Source organism: Danio aesculapii, chromosome 22 (genome assembly GCF_903798145.1).
Source record: "Danio aesculapii chromosome 22, fDanAes4.1, whole genome shotgun sequence".
Classification (NCBI taxonomy): domain Eukaryota; kingdom Metazoa; phylum Chordata; class Actinopteri; order Cypriniformes; family Danionidae; genus Danio; species Danio aesculapii.
Genome location: NC_079456.1, coordinates 19,456,088 through 19,479,890, shown reverse-complemented (window position 1 = coordinate 19,479,890; position 23,803 = coordinate 19,456,088). Strand labels below are relative to the sequence as shown.

At 34.9% G+C, this 23,803-nt stretch overlaps 1 protein-coding gene across 2 annotated transcripts in view; it reads right to left on the bottom strand.

Moving 5' to 3' along the window:
* The window catches only part of cbarpb (CACN subunit beta associated regulatory protein b), a 40,190-nt gene extending 17,360 nt beyond the window's left edge, over nucleotides 1-22,830 (bottom strand). Inside the window, exons 1-5 of one of the 2 annotated variants that reach the window (XM_056448433.1) lie at nucleotides 22,733-22,830; nucleotides 17,643-17,719; nucleotides 11,606-11,751; nucleotides 4,762-4,841; nucleotides 612-774 (exon numbers count right to left, since the gene is read on the bottom strand). In XM_056448433.1, coding sequence (XP_056304408.1) covers nucleotides 612-774; nucleotides 4,762-4,841; nucleotides 11,606-11,751; nucleotides 17,643-17,693 — 440 coding nt within the window. In that variant the 5' untranslated portion in view covers nucleotides 17,694-17,719; nucleotides 22,733-22,830. The remainder of the gene's footprint in view (nucleotides 1-611; nucleotides 775-4,761; nucleotides 4,842-11,605; nucleotides 11,752-17,642; nucleotides 17,720-22,732) is intronic. The other variant, XM_056448434.1, reaches the window with a different exon arrangement.
* Nucleotides 22,831-23,803: the final 973 nt, after the last annotated feature.

Here is a 23,803-nt window from a genome sequence, read left to right as displayed (position 1 = left end):
CAGTTTCTCAAAATATGTGTCAATTTTGTCACCAAAAATAATTCTGCTAGCCGAAACACAGATAAAGTTATGGCCAAATTAAGACAAAAAATCACCCCAGAGTGGATTAAACATCCCCAACAGCACATAAGGGTTAAATACATATCAAATAAAATCAAATATAACATAAAGAATATTTAAGGAATATTTTAAGAACTACATATTTCCAACAGTCAAAAATGTTGCACAGAGAGCAAGTTGTTAATATAATTAAATAATGGATTACAGTTAAATTCAAAAGAATTAAACTATTAATAAATTCATGCTTTTTTATGTATTCACTTGTTATGCTTAAAAACATTTGATGAATATTCAAATTACTTTTCTTACTACAAAAAAAAGAGAAAAAAGATGATTAATCTTTGCCTCCGCTCTGCCGAATTTGTCCCCAAAATCCTAATGTTGACAAACAACCGAAAACCCAGTGTTATTCATCACCAGCTCAAGCGTCTGACAAGCCCAGATGTAAATGTACAGCACACACATAAATATGTGCTGGAAGCAGCAGTCTGCAAACAGAGCTCTGTCTGTGTGTGTGGACTGTGGGCGGCGTGACTGAGTGGGCGGCTGACCTTCGCCCTTTCTCTTGTGTTTTCTTGCTGTGATCGAAGAGTGCGGCTTCGTTGAAGGAGACCCGGCGGCCGGTTGTGCCCGTCGAGAGGAAACGCTCCGTCTCCATGTCGTGGGAGCTGGCAGCCGACAGGCAGTCTGACTCATCCACGCGAATCGTAATCTCTGCGTGTCGAGAGACAGATTAGACCACAGGACACGTTTGTTTATCGCCCTCGCTTGACTGTCTAAATGTCACCTAAACTTGACCTTGACGCTTTACCTCGAGCTTGAATGTGAATACGCATAGAAATGCATTATGTCTGTTCTTATCTGCCATTTCCCTATGCCCTGTGATGCTCTGCATGAATTATGGGTGTAATGTATGTTAAACTGTAAAAATCTGTGAAGTTTTTTTAAAGAAATGGGTAAAATGTGTACATTTAATCTATTAAATATTGAAAGAAAACTTATTAGATATAAATATTACATTCAGCAGATCATGAATGAACCAAATCTTCCTGCATCAATATTACAGACGTATAATGAATATTACTGTACTGCAAGAGGAAAGAGGAAATAGTGAGGAAGTGTCTACATTGGGTTTGTGTCTAGGATTTTTTAGGGTTAGGGTTCGGGTTGGGTTTAGGGTTAGGGTTACAGTTTAGGGGTTGGTGCTGGGGTTAGGGTTTAGGGTTATGGTTAGTGTTAGGGTTAAGCAGGTCACACACCGGATGCGCCACTCGGCACCGCAACATGACGCACACATGACAGTTGAAAGTATCGTACACCAGGCGTGCACATTCGCGTGATATTTGAAATTAAACTATTCAGATGCCGCTCTGTGGGGCGGCAGAAATATGAACAGTGTCCTAAGTCATGGCTGTGCACCGCAGACAGCTGCCGACTTGCGGTGCCGATGTGTGTACCATGATAGATTCTAAAATGCATGGCGCTGTGTGGTGTGACGCGGCGCGCCACCGATCGGCACTTTTGGTGTGCGACCCCCTTTAGGGTTAGGTTAGGGTTTAGGGCTAGGTAAGAGGGTAAAAGCGAGTTTCACCCTCATTTCTTTCACCCGCATTAGAATATTGATAACAAAACACAGTGAACGCAAAAGATTTTTAGCCACAGATCTGCTTGTGACACTAATGTCACTTTGAAATACCAAGCATAACTTTATTTTCAGGATATATTCAAAAGCACAAAGTCAAACATACCTATCACTCAGATTTGTCTATGTATATGGATTATCTAAATAAAGCCTTTTTACACTGTAAAAAAATGCTGGGATCCACACAATTGCTTTATGTTGAGGCAACACGAAAAAAAATTAAGTTAACTTTTTAGAAATTTAAGTGGATTGAACATAAACAAGTCATCCCAAGAAACAGTCAAATAATTGTGTTGTTTCAGCTCAGTTTAAATAAGTAGTTTGAACAAACAACAATGTGTACATTTCATCTATCAAATATTAAAAGAAAAACGTATTAGGTAATAAAATTTACATTCAGCAGATTATGAATGAACCCAACATTTCAAAACAAGTCTTTCTGCACCAATTTTTTCAGACATATAATGAATATTACTTTACTGCATGAAATACAAAGAGAAAGAGAGAGTGAGGAACAACAAAACACAGGGAACTCAAAAGAGTTTTGGCCACAGAGATGCTTGTGATACTAATGTATGGTACTAAATAAAGCCTTATTACACTGTAAAAAATGCTGGGTTTCACTTGTCCATTTGTGTTGGGGAAGCATGAAAAAATTAAGTTAACTTGTTAGTTTTTAGAAATATAAGTAGATTGAACATAAAACAATTAAGTCGTCCCAAAAAACCCTCAAGAATTGTGTTTTTTGCTCAATTTAAATAAGTAGTTTGAACAAACATCAAACGTTGTTTTTTTGAGTGCATTTAAAGTGATTTGTTTCAGTTCTTTTAATGGAAATTCTCCAAACAGGAAGTGTAACCCATAATTTGAAACACATTAGTCATGTGCTGAAAAAGTTGGGTACTATGGAGTTGCTGAATGCTTGATGCTGATTGGCTAAGTACGATTCCTTTCAGCTAAATGCTTAGCTACACTCAAAAAATCAACCCAGGCTTATTGAACATGTACCTCTATATACATTTCTGGAGAGCGCCAAATATGTCCCAGGAGCTATGTTTTTTCAGTTTTTTTCACAGTTTTTGTTTTTGCGAATCCACCAAAGGCCGCTGTTTATGCTTTTTGAGATCTCAAATTTCTCTTGCAAGTGCCATTTGTGCCTGCTGTTCTCACGTAAATCCACTAGAGGCTACTGTCAACTGACTGACCGATTGACTGACCTACCCTCCTCCTTCCCTAAACCCAACCAATAGTGTTTTCAAAAGCACTGATTGACCAGCGTCCACCCTCTTGCCTAAACCCAACCAACAGTTTTAAAAAGCAATCCAGAAAAAGAAAAGCCCTTACTTGATTTTTACTACGTTTTCAGATTTTACCACATTTCTACTTGTTTATTTTATTTTTTGGATTTTGTTTTTGTCTTACCCGCTTTCTAGAACCATTATTCACCGGACTCAAACCCCATAGTTGTGGTTAACTCCTCTCTGCATGTCAAGTTCGCCAACCTACATGGAGAGCTAACTGGACAAACTGGTAACAGCGGGAAAGTAAGCGGTCAGCTGGTAAGCGTGAAAAGGAACTGTGTCATACCGCCCCCTAGCGTTTGTTTTAAAAACAAAATGCAGCCATACGTACTTCTGTCTACATAATTTACGATCTCCAGAAATCTATATATACGTTTTCAGAATGAGTCTATGTAGAAAAAAAATGACATTTACTGTTTGTCCAAATTATTACTTATTTAAAATGCGCTGAAACAACACAATTCTTTTTTTTTACGTTCAATCCACTTAGATTTGTAAAAACTAATAAGGTAACTTAATTCCTTCATGTTGCCCTAACACAAATCAATTGCATAAAACCCAGCATTTTTTACAGTGTAATGTAATTCCAGGCAGCTCTTGACTGCATTACAGTGCTATATCACTACACAGAGCATTATCAGTTCATTCAAATAACCTCACAGCCTACTAAAGCCAAAAATCAAATAAAAAAAGAGATGCGTAAGAAACTAGTCCAACACATAGCAGTGATATAAGGACAACAACCTGACAAATGTGGGTGCCACAGGATAAGGACAGTATGAATTGATGACAGGCCATTGATATATTAAAAAAGAATGCACACCCAGTGTTTAAAAGCATCACTGCCTTATGTATACATCTTTTTTTTTTACCAATCAACTGCCTGTCGCCAACTATTAGTCAAATAATCCACTTGTTAAGTTATGACTATAGATAGACAGAATCTACGGACATCTTGGGCTATTTCTGCAGAGAATTTAGTAAAAAAATCTGTGGATTTATGCGGAATGATTTTGGGAGTATCATAAATGAAAACTCAATATATGAACTAAAAAAATACCTTTTTAACCAGTGGGTGTTATCTTTGGTTATCAGCTGATAGATATGCGCCAGTAGGGGCCTTCTGTGCCTACTAATAGGCTCAGAAGGCTGTTATCATCCATCCACATGGTTAATCAGCTATAAATCACATAAGGCTGTGGCAGGAAGTTAACGAGAATTATTTATATTATTTATTAAATTTCCAATTAATTGTATTTAAATCACCGTCTACTCCTACCCCAACCCTAAACTCAACCGCCACAGTAATGTAAAAATAGATCTGCATCTGGAGTCTTCTCTGTTAGTATAGCTGGTTAACCATGTGGATGGATGACAACAGCCTTCTGAGCCTACTAGTATGCGCAGAAGGCCCCTATTGGCCCATATCTATCAGCTGATAACCACTGATAATGCTCATTCAATCGAGTGATAACATTCGAAGTGGGTGCAGCATCTCAGACACCAAAATTTTAACCATAAAATATGAATCACTGTCTGACCATCTGAGTTTAGACAGGGATATAAACATTACGCTTGTAATTTTCAAAAGTATTACAGCAACCTGTGAGCATATCTTAGTTCCATTTCTTTTTTTCACTTTTGGACGGTGATAGAGTGTCTGGATCCAGGAAATGTTATGTGCGGTGTCAGGCTTAACAAGCAGATTGTAACTGGGAGTTTGACTATTATTATGGATGTAAAGTTTAAAGTTCTTACCGTGCACCGGCTGGGCTTCTTCAATATAGGTGGTGTTACTTTTCTCGGTGTCATCGCTAGCCCTGAGGCAAACAATGAACCTTCAATGCAAACACGTAACCAAATCAAATTTGCATTTATGGTAAGTCAGTCAGCACATGCAACATTTTGACAAACCAAATGGTGACAACATTTGGAATAGGTAATAATCCCATATAAAAGAAAATGGAGGCCTAACATTTTATATAAAATAATATAATCATAACATATAGAAGTAAGTAAATATCATGTTTAATAAAACTTTTTATTCTATTTTGCACATCTGTTTTTAATTTGAAAAATTATATTATATTATATTATATTATATTATATTATATTATATTATATTATATTATTTTAAATTATATTATATTATATTATATTATTTTAAATTATATTATATTATATTATATTATATTATATTATATTATATTATATTATATTATATTATATTATTTTAAATTATATTATATTATATTATATTATATTATATTATATTATATTATATTATTTTAAATTATATTATATTATATTATATTATATTATATTATATTATATTATATTATATTATATTATATTATATTATATTATATTATATACAGCAGTTTTGTCTGGTTCTCAAATCTAATTGGCTGAAAGTCGTGCGATATTCTGCAATATCATAACTCATACAGCCTCCTCACCCTTCTGTATTACTCCGCCCAAATAGACTGACAGCAGATCAATAAACTCACTACAGTTTGACAAATATTGCAGCTGTTGGACAACATAATATACTTTTGAGGCTTTTTTAGGCAAGGATGTAGTTGTTTAGATTGCAACTATGCTGTTTATTTATAAGGATAGTGCCTATTTTAAATATTAATAATAATTTTGGAGATACATCATGTCTGCATCCATCAGCCTGTCATACTGAGCACAGCAAAGACGGTTGATGTTGTCCATCCACAAGATGGCGACTTAGACTGAATAATAAGTCCTTAGAGGAGAAAACATCAGCATATTTTCAAACTACAGCTCATCAAAACATTATAAAACTGGTAAGTGGTAAGTCGATCTCTCTCTTTTGTATGTTGTAGTGCTGTATTTATACCATAGTAATTGTAGTGTATTGAGTGTGAGATGGGACTCACACATCAGGAATGTATGTCTTTTGTGCTAGCCACTCTTCTTCTTTCTGTCTTTTTACTGAACTAGTCTGCAGTAACGAAAACAGGAGACAAATTTGTCTTATCGCAAACAAAACAGTAATTCGGTAGTGTTTGCGCTGCTTTGTCTTTTTTTGGGGTTAATTATTGTGATATCCCGATAGCAACAGAAAAATACTGGGAAATGTCTGTAGACTGATGGCATTTCATGCTGTTCAGCCTTCTAATGTATTAAATCTTTAAATGTGAGCAAAATCACCTGTTTTGTCATCACGTTAGATATTACGCTAGAGAATCATTCAAATACTAGCTCTAAAATGATGTTACTGAAGTAGCAACGGTTTCTGCTGTTCTGATGTCAGCTGGAGATGTGAATGAATGGTGGAAGAAAGTAGTTCCTCATACAAAAGGATTTTTATACTCTCCGTGTTTGATTTTCTTTTTTATATACATGATTATACCGTCAAACTGTTGTATAAACGCAATATCACACTTGTAGCAGTGCAATATGGCTGTATATCGACACTGGTGGGACACTAAGGCACTTGGCCTGCAGCCTTGTGCCAATCTACGCCTCCCACCACTATTATATTATATTATATTATATTATATTATATTATATTATATTATATTATATTATATTATATTATATTATATTATATTATATCATATTATATTATATTATATCATATTATACCATATATTATATTATATTATATTATATCATATTATATTATATTATATTATATTATATCATATTATACCATATATTATATTATATTATATTATATTATATTATATTATATTATATTATATTATATTATATTATATTATATTATATCATATATTATATTATATCATATATTATATTATATCATATATTATATTATATTATATTATATTATATTATATACACTAAAACAAAATCCTAAATATATATATTTTTGCTTTTAATATTTATGATTAATGACCCCACAATACATTTTTTTTCCATTCAAATGATGGATTGAAAATGTCTTTTGAAGCGGCAAACAAAGCAAATAAAGAATACTGGAGTGCATTTACCAAGAAAACACTATTTCAGTCTTTCGGCATTCAACATTCATGTTTAATTCAGTGTGTTTCTTTGTACTGATTTGCAAAATGTAGCAATGTCTGAGTGATTTTTGTAATGCTATCTGCAATCAGGAAACTGGCAGTTAATGTCTGCGATGTAATTAAAACCAAATGAGACGTTCTGCAAAGACATCCTTTTCCAATATGAAATATGATTTTATAGCATCTTGTGACATCATTGATTTTTGGAAAGACTTACTCCGCAAATGTCACAATTGTGAATAACTCTCCATTATATTCACCTGCGTTGACATCTAAATAAATACCATATGATAGCGACAATAACAGCGCAGTCTTTATTACGACAATATACACTTTCATTCGCCATAAGGCACTGTGGGTAATGAGAAATTGGAAATGAGTTTCCAGTCCTGTAACCACAGAGCACGATGGCACACTGTGAGTGTGTCTGTGTGTGTGTGTAGTTGTGGGTGTTGGCTAGAGTGCACTCTCTCCCGCACCAGGAGTGATTTATCGTGGCTGATGGCTGCTATGAGATCTCATTATACTCGTCATTTGTGTGAGCCTGCACTCCTCCAGGCTGCCTGGAGAGCAGACAGACTCTACACCTCACAGCAGCCACCGAGAAATACAGCCAGCCTGTGACGAATGAGCACAGAAAACATTTTCACTGCTGAGCGGCCTTGGCTTCACGGCAGGATCGGGTTATTCCAGTTGAATCTCTGCGTCGTGCTTTTATTTGATGTATAATTTAGTGAGAAACATAATCATATGCATCATCTGTCAGAATTGTATGGTATGTGCCAATCTGCAAACGTGACGAAGGCAGGTTTGTAAGAGGGTAAATATGAGTAATGTGGGTAAACCTCATTTCTTTGGCCTTGAGAGACACACTAGCTACTGACCCTAGAGGCTACGGTCTCTGGACTGACCCTAGAGGCTGTTCGCCTGCCTGACATACTCAAAAATATGCTTGAATTCTGAGTAAAAAGTGCAAGTTAAATGAGGAATACTAGCGACTGATGTTAAAAGCTGCGTTCCTTGATGTCCTTTCTAGTGCCCTTGGTTCCCAATGCCAAAACTGCCAGTTTGAATCTTTCTCAGAGTCGAGCAAGTACAACTGGAGGGGTTACATTGGTGCCATGGCTGGGATAAGAGTAATGTTGACGGGGAGAGAAGGGTGGCGGGTTAAGTGTAATGGAGGACAGCTAGTAAGATTATGCTAAAGAGTGATGTTAGAGTCTTTGGTGTCTTTGTTAGGGGGCATTTTTCATCTCTCCCAGAGTGTGAAAGTGATATACTGTATTGGTGCCGTGACCCGGATGCAAATGAGGTTTAGGCTGTTTTGGTGAAAATTTCTCCTGGTCTCAAAAGGACATGCTAGTAAATGATGCTAGGATCCTTTGACAAAGATACCTATTTAAATTCAACTAGTGACCAAAGTGTTCACATTGGTGAGGTGTGCAAGTAAACCTCATGCTCTTAGATTTAAAGGCAGAGTCGAGCAAGTACAACTGGAGGGGTTACATTGGTGCCATGGCTGGGATAGGAGTAATGTTGATGGGGGAGGGGTGTAACGGAGGACAGCTAGTCAGATTATGCTAATGACTAATGTTAGAGTCTTTGGTGTCTTTGTTAGGGGCAGTTTTAATCCCTCCCAGAGTGTGGAAAGATATACTGTATTGGTGCCGTGACCCGGATCCAAGTTAGGTTTAGGTTTAAGCTGTTTTGGAGAAACATTTTTCTCCTGGTCTCGCACTAGCAATTGATGCAAGAATCCTTTGCCAAAGATACCTATTCAAATTCCACTAGTGACTGAAGTGAAGTAAACCTTATGCTCATAGATTTAAAGGGTTAGTGAAAAGTTCTATACACACACACACACACATACATATGTATGTATGTATGTATGTGTATGTATGTATGTGTGTGTATGTATGTATGTGTATATATATATATATATATATATATATATATATATATATATATATATATATATATATATATATATATATATACATACATACATTTTTGATGAATGTTGTAAATCTGTATCTATTGACATCCATAGTAGGAAAAACAAATACTATGGAAGTCATTGGTTACATTCTTCAAAACATCTCTTCTTTTGTGTTTAAATGAAACCCAAAAGTGTTTGGAACAAGTAAAGGGTGAATAAATGATGAGAGAATTAAAATTTTTGGGTGAACTATCCCTTTATCCCTTTAACTGATTCTGTGTGTGCACATCTCCGGTTTAAGTTGCTTTCATAGTGGGATGTGCGGAATTTGTCATAATTGTGGATATGCAAAATAATTAAAATTTTATTTAAAAATGTTGCATTTCATTGATATTATTTTTTTTACGTGTTTTATTATACTTATGGTGTATTTCAGTTAGAGTTAAGGCTTAAAAACACAAATATCTAAACATAAAAATTGTGCCCTAATCTAAACCTCATGCAGTTTCAGTCATGTGGTGCGACCATCTGTCTGACAGTGCAAAATTATTATGGAAATAAAAATACAAATGCCAAAATGTTATCATTTATATAAAAAACTATTCAAACATTTTCTGTTCATTTTGCATGTTTAAAGAGTTAAAAATAAACTTTCAAAAACTCTGAAAAGATAAATATGAAAGATATTGTGTTTATCAAATAAACAAAAGTGCATACTGACTGTACTATCAGAGTTAACAAACTGAGGAAAATAACAAAAACACAAAATAAAACGAAACATTAATTTTAAATTAAAATGAAAAAAGATCATTAAAAAGATTAAACGTTAGATAGAACTAATGTCTTTAATACTATACATTTAAATAAATAATATAACTAATATGAATTCTGCTACTACTAATAACCAGTTTTATTTTAATAATGACAAGATACTTCTGTAGTTTTTATAAATAAAATATATCTTTATTTTAATATTTAAATTTTTAGGGTTTTGTCATTTTGTAACTTTTTAAGGTTTGAATATTGTCATTAGTTTTAGTTGTAATTAATTTTAGCTGTAGTTGCTGTTAATTATTGTTGAACATAAAATTAAACCAATTTAAAAATGAGACTAAATAAGTCAGCATTATTTAATTTATTTTGCTAACAAAAATGAAAAGTTTTATAGTTGCAGTTTTTGCTTTAACCTTGCTACTATATATATATATATATATATATATATATATATATATATATATATATATATATATATATATATATAGATATATATATATATATAGATAGATAGATAGATATATAGATATATACATACACCGACCACTTTATTAGGTACACCTGTCCAACTGCTCGTTAACGCATATTTCTAATCAGCCAATCACATAGCAGCAACTCAATGCATTTAGGCATGTATACATGGTCAATACGATCTGCTGCAGTCCAAACCGAGCATCAAAATGGGGAAGAAAGGTGATTTAAGTGTCTTTGAACGTAGCATGGTTGTTGGTGCCAAACGGGCTGGTCAGAGTATTTCAGAAACTGCTGATCAACTGGAATTTTCACGCACAACCATCTCAAGGGTTTACAGAGAATGGTCCGAAAAAGAGCGAGCGGCAGTTCTGTGGGCGCAAATGCCTTGTTGATGCCAGAGGAGAATGGCCAGAGTGGTTCGAGCTGATAGAAAGGCAACAGTAACTCAAATAACCGTTACAACCGAGGTATGCAGATGGGCTACAGCAGCAGATGACCACACCAGGTGCCACTCCTGTCAGCTAAGAACAGGAAACTGAGGCTACAATTTGCACAGGTTCACCAAAATTAGACTATAGAAGAATGGAAAAACGTTGCCTGGTCTGATAAGTCTGGATCTCTGTTGCGAAATTCGCATGGTAGGGTCACAATTTGGCATCAACACCATGAAAGCATGGATCCATCCTGCCTTGTATCAATGGTTTAGGCTAGTGGTGGTGGTGTAATGGTGTGGGGGATATTTTCTTGGCACACTTTGGGCCCATTAGTACCAACTGAGCATCGTGTCAACGCCACAGCCTACCTGAGTATTGTTGCTAAACAAGTCTTAGCAGCAGGATAGCGCGCCATGTCATAAAGTGACTCAGACTGGTTTGTTGACAATGAGTTCAACTGTACTCAAATGGCCTCCACAGTCCCCAGAGCTCAATCCAATAGAGCACTTTTGAGATGTGGTGGAACGGGAGATTCGCATCATGGATGTGCAGCTGACAAATCTGCAGCAACTGCGTAATGCTATCATGTCAATATGGACCAAAATCACTGAGGAATATTTCCAGTACCTTGTTGAATTTATGCCACAAAGGATTAAAGCAGTTCTGAAGGCAAAAGCGGTCCAACCCGGTACAAGTTAGGTGTACCTAAAAAAGTGGCCGGTGAATATATATATATATATATATATATATATATATATGTGTGTGTGTATATATATGTGCTTATACTTGTATTATATCCCACCTCCTAACATTTTCCCGGCCAAGAACAAAGCAGGAATGCAAAGCAGGTTCATTATTATTCAAGTTCCTAACCCTAAAATCTGATTGGCTGAAAATTTGTATCCAGGAGTAAGTATGAGGATTCAGACAATGTATGAGTTACAATGGATTCGTCTTACCACGCATGACGTCTGTCTCCTTCACAACAGCGGCGACAGACAATCAGAAGGACAGAGAGCAGGACCAGTGTCCCCCCGACAAAAATGGACAAGAGGACCAGCAGGAGGACGTAGCCATTCTGTGTCTCTGACGACAACGTGCCATTCTGCAAAAAAACACCAGAGAAAAACCCAACCAGTCACAATGGACATTCCTACTCAGAGTAAAACCGCATGACTTCAATTTTCATATTACATAGGTTTCTCCAATTCCACTGTGCAAATTTTTCCCTCAGACCCTCAGTTTTGCTTGACAGAGACATAAACCAGAGAATTTTTTTGCATAACAGGCTTTTGTTTCAAAATTGGCTCCTACAATGACATTACATAAAGCCCGGTATCTGGAGATGAAGACTTTCAGGTGTGGGGGCTTTTGTGTCTGAGTTGAGATGTTAAGTACAGTTTTCACCATACCAAAGATAGACCTACAGCCACAGAGACAAGAACCATAGAGACAGAAGGTTTCATCTTCAAAGAAATCAAAGCACAAAGGCATACAACACCTTTCACCCTGCCACCTGCTTCATTGCCATCTTCATTCATGCATCCGAAGAGGTGTGCAATGGAAAGAATGCTAACTAAGAGCAGAAGAACAAAGCCTGAAAGAGCTCTTACAATAGCTCTAACCTTTTCCCGTGTTTCAATTGGTGGAGAAGAACATCCTAATTAACCAGAAGGCATTGTTCGGTTGAAGATTGGGGAAGTTTATTTATAGCCTCTTATCTATAAATTGGCAAATGAAGGAGCTAGGAAGGCCATTAGCCCACATTTGCATAGCGCTTTTTAATAGAGGTACTTACAATGGAAGAACAGTTTTGGAGTTCCTCAAACTATTGACAGAACTACCCAGGTCTGGTTTACAGGAGCTATAGGAACTTTGTTATAGAAATTACTTTTAAGGGGAGTAAAATAGCTCCTAATTCTGGGAAGTCTAACCAAGAACAATAGGAACTATAGTGATTTAAGTGTATGTCGATTAGGCATATGCATGTCAAAAAAAAAAAACTGGGGCAGTTTCACAATATTCCCAGTACTGGGAAGGGCATCCACTGTGTAAAACATCCCAGCAGGCACACAACATCATAAGATGTTAATATTAGGTTAGATGTAGGTCATGACGTCAGGTGACCAAAATTCAATGTCCAGTCAGCGTCTAAGGACAACGTTATTTTGACGTCTAATAACAACATCAAATTACGTTGATTTTTGGTTGATTTTAGGTTGTGTTGAAAAGTGACCAAAATATAAAGTCTGATAGATAGTCATAGTGGTAACATCCACACAACGTCAAGGTGTAACATGATTAGACATTGATATTTGGTTGATTTTAGGTTGATTTTACGTCAGACATTTGCCTGACTTTTTGATGTCTACTCGATTTTTATTTTCAATCAAAATCCAACGTCCCCACAATTTTGGTATGTTGGATACAACATCAATACGATGTCATGTTGACGTCCTGTACCTGCAGGGATATGTTGGAATAGTTGGTGGTTCATTTCACTGTGGCGACCCCTGATAAATAAGGGACTAAGCCAAAGGATATTGAATGAATGAATAAATGAAGATTGTCTGTGGTATTGAGCTCATTTCTAAGCCTTGATGATTAGCACTACAGGTTGTCATAGGAGATTTTGCCTCTTAGTCAACTTGTTATTCTGCACTTGATGTCACAGGCAGCTGGCTTACGTCATTCCTGCACTCTAGTGACTGAAAATGCAACCAGGAAAATTGGAAATTTTGGTTCTTGGGGAATCATTTTGTGGCTAGTTCCTATAACTGAGTTCCTATGACTACAAAAGGGGTGAAAGCCTGTCTTTGAGAACGTGGAAATTGGATAGTGCCATCATGGTGGTCTCAATAAGAACTCAGATTAACAAAATAGACAAGACAATCCTTAAAAACAATAATCCTTTACCGTTTCCTTCACACGTTACCTTCATCAAAAATTATGTTTGTAGCAAATACGTTTGTTCAGTAGAAGCTTGTTGCTGAAGAACGTTGCTACAACTTGGGCCCCAATATACTTAAAGTGAAATCGAAGAACTAACTGATTCTTGGATGTCATTTTGAAAACAATCAGGCCAAAGTGGAGTGTGTATTGAGATTGAGACATTATATTCAAAATCTGCAAGATTGGCATTTAAGTTACTCCGTAAAATCAATTAGTTAAATAGATTATAAAGCTCTGAAATATGAACAAAACATACTTTCATCACAAAAAGTGATTCAAGTTAGGGCTGCACCATTAATTGATCTCGATTCAACCCCCCCACATTATCTTAATCCAGCATCTCTACGATTCAGCCAATTATATTTTAAGTTCAGGAGAAGCATAAAGGAGGTCACACAAGTTTTTACATTGTTTTACATGCATTGCTCAGCAATGTGGACACCTCCAAATAGTGTTGAAAGAGTCACATACTGTATTTATAAGGTATAATTCAGCCAAAAATGTATTTCCGTCCTAATGTAATCACGGCCGCGAATGACACATGAGCTGACGCACTGTTTGTTTACTACTGAGAGGTCGGTCGCTTGCCCGTGAATGATGTATGAACAGAACCTGCATAGACTGTGAATAGCAGGTAATAACGTTGTTAATAAAGATCAGTTTGCTGCACATCGTTTGAGAGCCACGCGAGAATTATGATATGTTTGTTTGTTTCCTTCAAAGTGATGGCAGCCAATGCATACATGGGACATATATGTTACTGGCATATATACGACATATATTTGTTATACATGTAGGGGACATATATGTTTCTGGCATATATACGACATATATTTGTTATACATGTAGGGGACATATATGTTACTGGCATATATACGACATATATTTGTTATACATGTAGGGGACATATATGTTTCTGGCATATATACGACATATATTTGTTATACATGTAGGGGACATATATGTTTCTGGCATATATACGACATATATGTGTTATACATGTAGGGGACATATATGTTTCTGGCATATATACGACATATATGCGTTATACATGTAGGGGACATATATGTTACTGGCATATATAGGACATATATGTGTTATACATGTAGGGGACATATATGTTACTGGCATATATAGGACATATATGTGTTATACATGTAGGGGACATATATGTTACTGGCATATATAGGACATATATGTGTTATACATGTAGGGGACATATATGTTTCTGGCATATATAGGACATATATGTGTTATACATGTAGGGGACATATATGTTTCTGGCATATATAGGACATATATGGGTCATACATGTAGGGGACATATATGTTTCTGGCATATATACGACATATATGTGTTATACATGTAGGGGACATATATGTTTCTGGCATGCATGTGGACATACAGTCAGAATTATTAGCCCCCCTTTGAATTTTTTATTCTTTTTTAATTATTTTCCAAATGATGTTTAACAGAGCAAGGAAATTTTCACAGTATGTCTGATAATATTTTTCTCTGTTGGAGATAGTTTTATTTGCTTTATTTCAGCTAGAATAAAAACTATTTTAAATAGTTTTAATAATCTAATAATTCAGGGGGGCTAATATTTCTGACTCTATGTTTCTGGCATATATGGGACATATGTGTTATACATGTAGGGGAAATGTCTGATTTTACCAGTGGAAAAAATGGTCTAATAATGTTGTCAATGACAGATTGCAAGCATATGTCTCAAACATAATTCAACTTCTGAATTATGAATAGTTGTATTCTGATGTCATCACTCTACTGTGCATTCACAACCAGGGCAAGTCTGTTCTGGTCCACCATTCCAGGTCTATCTATACAAAATTTAGCATTTTAACCAACAGTAAACCTTACACAAAGGCATAATATTACTACTGTTGTTTTACCATGTTTAAGAATAAAAATAATAAAAGCCTACTCATATTAACCTTTTATTTTACATCTACAGAATCGTGAGAAAATCAAGATCTTGATTTTAAGCAAAATAAATTGTGATTGTCATTTTAGCCAGAATTAAGTTTACAGACGCAAACTCGCTTTACCTACACATTAGCAGCAAGCAAGAGGTGGAGCGGCGCAGTAAATTGACAGCAGTGAAGTGCGCCAGACAAAACATAAACTGTGTGCAAATACTGCGAAAAGACGTTTACTTACACTAACACAACAACGGATAAAGCTACGTTTCCATCCACTTATTTTTCTGCGCATAAAAAAACGGTTGATGGAAACGCTAAGATATGCATACATTTTGAAAATGTGCATGAAAAACATATGCGCATAACTGAGTAGAAAACTTTTTATTCCATAGGAAAAGATGTGTATAAACTGCGATGGAAACACTTTTACCGAACAAATGCCAGTATGCACATTAAAAAAGTCATATGATTTTGTTCTAAGAGATCATGTGATGATAAAAATGTGTGTGAATGGACTAACCAGCAGGCTGAGCACACTGTAAAACATCTGAAATGTTGTTTTGGTCATTCTAAAATGCCTTAACCATCTCAGTATTAGTGTTATTATATTATTAATTATGTTGAATCAAAAGCATCTGTGCTCCACCAGGCGTTCATTGCATGTCAGGATTGCCTTCTGAGGCGCAAGCCATTTATTAAATGAAGAAAAGATGCACGCAGCTTCTCTTACCACAGCAAAGTACCATTTTTACTGTTGATATTTGGCGCTAATTAATCAGGAAGTGACGATTTTGTTCGCTTTGACTCATTGGATGGAAACGCTGCATTATTCACACATCCTTTATGCGATAATTCAGTTTTGCGCATAAAGTTAATTAGCATTTTTGGATAAAAACATAGCTCATGATGCTCATAAATCGGCAGCACAGTGAAAATCTACTGTCGAAGATGTCTATACGCACAAAAAAAATATTTAATAAGCCAAACCACGCAGACCGGATGATTTGCAGCTCCACTTGATCCAACGAGTGCTACGGAGATTCTTAGCGAAATCCCAACACGGTCACAGTTTTAGTTTATTTACATTAATGATTCTTCCTCAGTTTGTATTATTTTTTTTTGGGAGGGGGGGGGGGGGGGGGGGGGGGGGGGTTTGTTTTTAAAATAGCAATTTGGTTATGGCAGAAAATATATTATTTGGCAAAAAATGTGCAGCATTTAAGGAAAAATGAAAGGGCTCTTCACCTTAAATTTGTTTCAAATAATTTTGTTCAAACAAATCGTGACTAAATCGTGAAATTATTCTTGTAAATCGTATCGAATCGTGAGTCAGGTGAATCGTTTCATCCCTATACATTCTTTAAATTTCCTTTGGCTCAGTCCCTGATTTATCAGGGGTTGCCACAGCGGAGTGAACCGCCAGATTAAGTTCAGTTACCCAAATTTAGTTACCAATACTTATTTATACCAAATACATATTTCAAATTTCTCTTTGTGCTTGCTGTCAATATTTACTCAAACTCTGACAATTTCTTCCAAGAACTGAATGAACTGAATCAAGAATGATATTTCTGTTCCTCTCAAAGCAATCATTACGCTTCTAAAGGCTAGTAAAATATACTGACATTTTTGATGCTTTTATAAATCTTTTCTGAATGCAGCGAGAACATTCTTCAGACTATCTCCTTTTTGTAACAAGCTTTAGAACAACATAAAGGTATGTAAACAAATAATTTCTGAATGAACTTTTTCACTGACCTTACATTCAAGATCCAAAATCCCTGAACGTCCTTTAATTAGTGGCTGTTCCTGAATAAAGGTCTCCATTCTAATCTAATCGAATGATGCTGCTTATGCCGGTAATTGAAGTTCCTGACAGTAACTCAGGGGTCTGATGCTCTTTCACATCGTCTGATGGCGCGATGGATTCGGTCTGACTCAAAGTTCTCTCGCAAGGGCTAATTTGCTTAGATGTTGCGGTGGATCCAATTATGAGGGATGCAGAACAGGATATTTTTCGATTGGCATGTCTGGCGATAGCACTGGGAATGGACGTAATGAAAGTAACCAGCACAGGAAGGAAAAAAGCACAAGTACTTACGGTGGGGGGTTCTGCTGTTGAGTTTGTCAATATGGCAGAGTCATTGCTCATGGTCCAAGCCAGAGAGAGTGTCCCCCCTGAGGAAGACATTACAGGAAGTCAGGCAGCTGCTTTGAAGCCGGTTATGGCTCTATAGAAGGATTCGACTTTTACAAGGAAAATAAAATGAAAGCATCCCTGGGTTTTTTTTTTTTTTTTGAATGAACGAACACAACGTACTCAAGTTAAAGAAGAATGAATAGTCAAAATATCAGCTAGTAGGTTTCTAGTTGATAAATCTCAGTTAATCAAAGACAAAAAGAGCTTTTCAAGCACAAAAAAGTTTCATACAGCTTAATAGTTTGACCTACACATCAGACTGTGTCTTGTTTTAAAAGATTTGAGCAAAAATGTATCACTTTTATACATTTTTACAATGATTTACAAAAGATACTGAAATTTTATTCAGTTTTATAATAGTTTATATACAAAAAAAGAACATTTCATGTATATTTAGAACAAGATTCACTTAAAAACTCCCAGCACAGCCTCAAAATACTAATACTCATAAGTAAAATCTTCACATTTGGCCACTGTGCTTCAAATCAGGTTTTACCCACTTAACAGAAAGTTTTTAATCTTTTTTAAAAAAATACAAAACAATTTTGTTTGTGTTCTAACATATTCCAAGTATTTTATTTTCGCTTTACATAAAATTTTATTTTTACAAAAGTTATTTAAAACTGACAATTTTATGTTTTATTAGCAGCCAAAATACTAATAATTTTAAATCTTCATATTTTTGGCCACTGTGCTTCAAACCAGGTTTTGTCCATTTGACAAAAAGTTTTTAATAAACAAAAAAAATTCTGTATTTTAACATATACCAAGTATTTTACTTTCACTTTACATTAATGTTCTAATGTATATTTTGACATTTTATTTTTTACAAAAGTAATTTAAAAACACAATTTTACATTTGGTAGCCAACTAGCAAAAAAAGCTTTTGATTAATATTTTTTATATATAATTATTTTTTAGGGGTTTTAACCCCTAAAAAAGGATAGAACAGTCTGCAAAGGACCTCGAGCTGGAAGTCAAACGCTTTTAGCACCTTGATGCTATTAGTTGCCGCAATTATCCACTAGGCTCTTGGTGCTGTAGATTAACTTTTTTTTAGATATTTTTTGTTGGTAGCCAACTAGCAAAAAAAAATTGATTCATATTTTTTGGTAATAAGGTGCAAAAATCTCAAATAAATCTGTTCTTCATTTCAGATTTTAGAGTACATCAATTACTGCTGTTATTTTCTTTTTAAGCTTTACGTTTCGTTGGTAGTCAACTAGCAAAAAAGCCTGTTGATTAATTTCTTTTTTAGGTATTATTTAACAAATATTCTATTGTTACTGACAGCAAAACGTTTGATATTAGCTTTATTTTTTTTTTAAACATGCAAGGATAATATTGAATAATTTTCATATATTTGCAAAAATACAAATAAAAAAGTAAGCATCTTTTATTTCACTCACATATTAAAGATTTGAGATGTTCACTACTGTAGATACCAAAACATTTCCAATAGCCAGGAATGAATAGCTTCCTATAAATATACAGTTGAAGTCAGAATTATTCGCTTCCCTTTGATTTATTTTTTTTTTCCTTTTTTAAATAATTTCCAAATGATGTTTAACAGAGCAAGGAAATTTCCTCAGTATGTCTGATAATATTTTTTCTTCTGGAGAAAGTATTATTTCTTTTTTTTTTTTGGCTAGAATAAAAGCAGTTTTAATTTTTTAAAAAACATTTTAAGGTCAAAATGATTAGCCCCTTTAAGCAATTTTTTGGATAGTCTACAGAACAAACCATCGATATACAATAACTTGCCTAATTACCCTAACCTGCCTAATTAACCTAGTTAAGCCTTTAAATGTCACTTTAAGCTGTATAGAAGTGTCTTGAAAAATATCTAGTTAAATATTATTTACTGTCATCATAACAAAGATAAAATAAATCAGTTATTAGAAATGAGTTATTAAAACTATTGTGTTTAGAAATGTGATGAAAAAATCTCTCCATTAAACAGAAATTGGGCAAAAATAAACAGGGGGCTAATACTTCTGACTTCAACTGTAAATAAAACCCTAAGAAACCAATTTTGAGAAAGCATATCCTATAAAGAAATTCACTGTAATATAAATGCATGCACAAATAGATAAATAATAACAAAATAAACATCACCCAAAAATGAACCCTCTGTCATCATCCCATGTCTCTTGGAAACATTGTGCATTTTAAACTGTGCTTCATTCAGGTGAGTGGGCTTGACAAACCACCTGTAGAAACACTCTTCTCTCTTATGCACCTGACACATAATCTAATCTTACAAGAACTCCATAATGAAAAGGATGTTTACTAATAATGTACCACAATTATGTTGCACTGCTTGCCACAACCTTAAATAACTCTTGCACAATATTAAACCTTAAACACCTGTCCTGCACAATATTCACCTTTAATACCTCTCTTGCACAATATCCTGCAAATTACTGTTCAGTCTCGTGTAAAAATACTCGTATAGCCTGTCTTATGTGTATAGTTAAGTATCTTATAGTATATGTTAGCATATGTATACATTTTTTTAAATAGCTCTTAAGTATGTCCAGTGTTGTGTTTGTATTTATGATTCATTTATATACCATCGTTGTCCTGAGAGACATGACATTTCGTTCTCTGTATGTCCACACATGTAGCGGAATGACAATAAAGCTCGACTTGACTTGATTTACTCAGCCTTCGCTTGTTCCAAAACAGAGTATTTTAGTCCTGATTAAAGCAAAAGAAGATGTTTTGAAAAATGTTGGACACCCGAAACCGTTGACTTCCATAGTATTTGTTTTTCTTTCAATGGAAGTCGGTGGTTACAGGTTTCCCCACATTCTTTAATACATCATCTTTTGTGTTCAACATAATTAAAAAAAACTCAAACAGGTTTGGCACAAGTCAATGTTGAGTAAATGATGAGAGAATGCTCCTTTTATTGGGCGAACTATCCCTTTAAATGTATTTCCAGTGTTTTCTTTTCATATAAAAATATAGAAGCAAACACCTTATACCTTTTAAACCTTAAACAACAAACCCTAAACATATTTATGATCAGTCCAAACAAATACTTATGCAATCCTGAGACAAAACGCCACCCTATTCTTCCACAACAACCTTTTTCATTTCCTTGTTTATCCTGTTGGCTGAGGCCCGGCAGCATATGCTCTCTTTAATACCATTAACGCCACAGCTTTTCTGCCTGAAACCGCAAAAAAAAAGCCTCCCCCTCTCTCTCTCTCTCACACACACACTCATGCACACTCACCTCCCAAGAAGTCTGCGTTTCTTTAATGCTGCGACGCTGCCTTTTTCCCCATATTCTGAAGGCAGCGTGTGTTTGTGTGCATAAGATGCAGAGATAGCAGCGGGTTTAACGGTTCGGACTGCAAAGCCTTGAGCTCCTTCTGCAGCTTCTGCCCACCTACCTGTTCTCAGAGCTTCTCTCTCTTTCGCTTTCTCCCTCTACGGCTCTTTAGCAATGTGCATTCCTGAGATCATTTAAGCTCAGTTGTTGAATTATTATGAAGCTATATTTTCCACATGTGCTATTAGATATTACAGGTATTGCTACAAGCCATTTGAAACATTTACGACTACTCTATTAGATTACTTTGTCATTTTCTTAATTTTTCTATGTAAAAAAGCACTTGTTTTTACTATATCTAAGGCTTAAATCTACTTTGTTGGAATAACCAGAATAGTCTCATAATAATAAGTCATATTTTGGCTTAAATTAGACATCTAAAGCACTATTTTTGTTAAACATATTTTACAGTCTTATTTAACAACCAACTATCACCAATGTTATGCAACATATGTCCATGCTGTCATGCCTGGCAGACTCTGCGGAGGTGTAGCACGTTCAAAAAAAATCTTCTCATAAGCATTTCTTGGACTTTTTAATACCAATGCATGTGTTTGTGTTACTAGCAGTTATTTTATTTGAATAATACAAAGTATTATCATTACTAATGATTGTGTGTTAGGTTTGTGTAGCTATTTCATCATTACATTTCATTGGTTATTAAGTATTCAGTGGTAATATAAGTAGTAATAACGTACAAAGATCTCAATTAAATGTGTACTTTATTCAGATTCAGAGTACTTCAATTGTTGCTGCTATTTTTTTAACCTTAATTGGTAGCCTACTAGCAACAAAAAGGTTTTCAATTTAATGAAATTAAGCAATTTTTTGGTAAATATTCCATCGTTACTCGTAATAAATTGCACAAATCCAAAATATATATGTATATTTATTCGGTGCTAATTATTATTGTTATACGGTACTTATTATTATTGTTGTTGTTATTCTGTACTTATTTGAGTACAACTGAGTACTCAAAATTGTATTGTCGCTTCTGTTTATCCTATTTAGTTTCCGTATTTCACGGTAGCCTACTTACGTTTAACGGCTTTTTATCGATTAAATTATACATTTATTTTAACAGAGATAGATAGTATGTTATTGGTAACTCATATGTTATTTATTTAGACAAGTGTTGTTAATATAAGTGCAACTTGCTATTCCAGCTTTACTAGTAGGTTAATTATTTAGCTATTGTTTCTAGTAGCGGCTAGAACTAGAAAGTAGCAAAGCTGGAATAGCAAGTTGCTATTGATTGAGATAAGCACTGTCACTAGTAAAACTAGTCAGTATTTGGTTATGACTAAGCTACAACAGTTAGTCAAAATATATGAATGTTCGAACCGCTTGCCATAACAGCGTTGTGTGAGCATCAATAGACGGTCGATAAACCCAAATACAAGATGGATTTAAATATCCTTCCCAAAACAAAGGCGTTCGAGCATCTACATTAAACAGATAACCGTTAAAAACCTATCTAAGTAAATCGGTTGTGTGTTCCCTCAGACCAGCAGAAACTCGTTGCCTGAAGATGCTCTCTCCGCATTTCAGACTCTCATCACCTCCAATAATAAAGCGCGATGTCATTCAAGACGCTGATCGAGGAAACGATAACTGTGTGAAAGACAGGCGAACCAAAACTCACCGAACTCTAATTCACGTGGTCCATGGGACAAAAAAGGGGAAGCTCGCGAACGATTCCACCGGTCTTCTCCTGAATTTGGGCTTTAAAATCTTTTTGTATTTATGAATGAAGTCCCCCGTTAAACACACCCACTCGCCCGTCGCCCAGTGAGAAGCCCAGACCGTGACGTCAAAAGTGAGGTACAGCGTTACTTATCACAAGTGTCTATCACGCCCTCGTCCTCTCATGATGTTATGGAAATGAGGTAATCCCCCATTTGAGTCAGTGAAAAATCTTCAGAAACGGGCATCCCCATGCGGCCTGGGCGCAGTGCAGTTGTGGAGGATCATGCTGAACATAAATATAATAACAGAATACATTGTAGGGAACTATTTTTTATTATTTGATGTGAATCATTATTAATTTCACCCTTATTTTGATCTGGAAGGACTGTAAGAATGAATTAAATTCATGCAATGGATATTTTGAAGTGACATAACGCCCCCTGCTGTTTGTAACGCTCATTACACCCTTATTTTAGTTAGTGGGTATTTCTCATTCATTCATTCATTCATTTATTCAATCATTCATTTTCCTTAGTCCTTGGGTCAGGGTTCGCCACAGCGGAATGAACCCCCAGGTATTTCTCAGTGTTTTATATATTTCTTTAAAAAAAAGGATAGGCCCATATCGACGTTTATTTTACTAAACACACGCTATAACATTGCTTACGAAGTAAAAATGTTACTTACAAAGATTAAACATATTTTTACCCCTACCAGAAATCTGACACAAATATATAAAAATGACAAATGTGACGTATAGGTTCATATGTGGATTTCACAAATATAAAATATGTCATATAATTAAAAAAATGTTTAAATAATGCAAAAATGATTGCTTAAATAACTGTTGAAATTGCAAATATTTACATGTATGTTTGAATAAATTAGCTGTTATGTTATATGTGTGTTTAAAGATGACCATATATGAACATGAATATATTTATTATATTTTAATTCTATTCATATTTTAATAAATTATTAATTCATTAATTTTCTTTTCAGCTTAGTCCCTTTATTCATCAGGGTT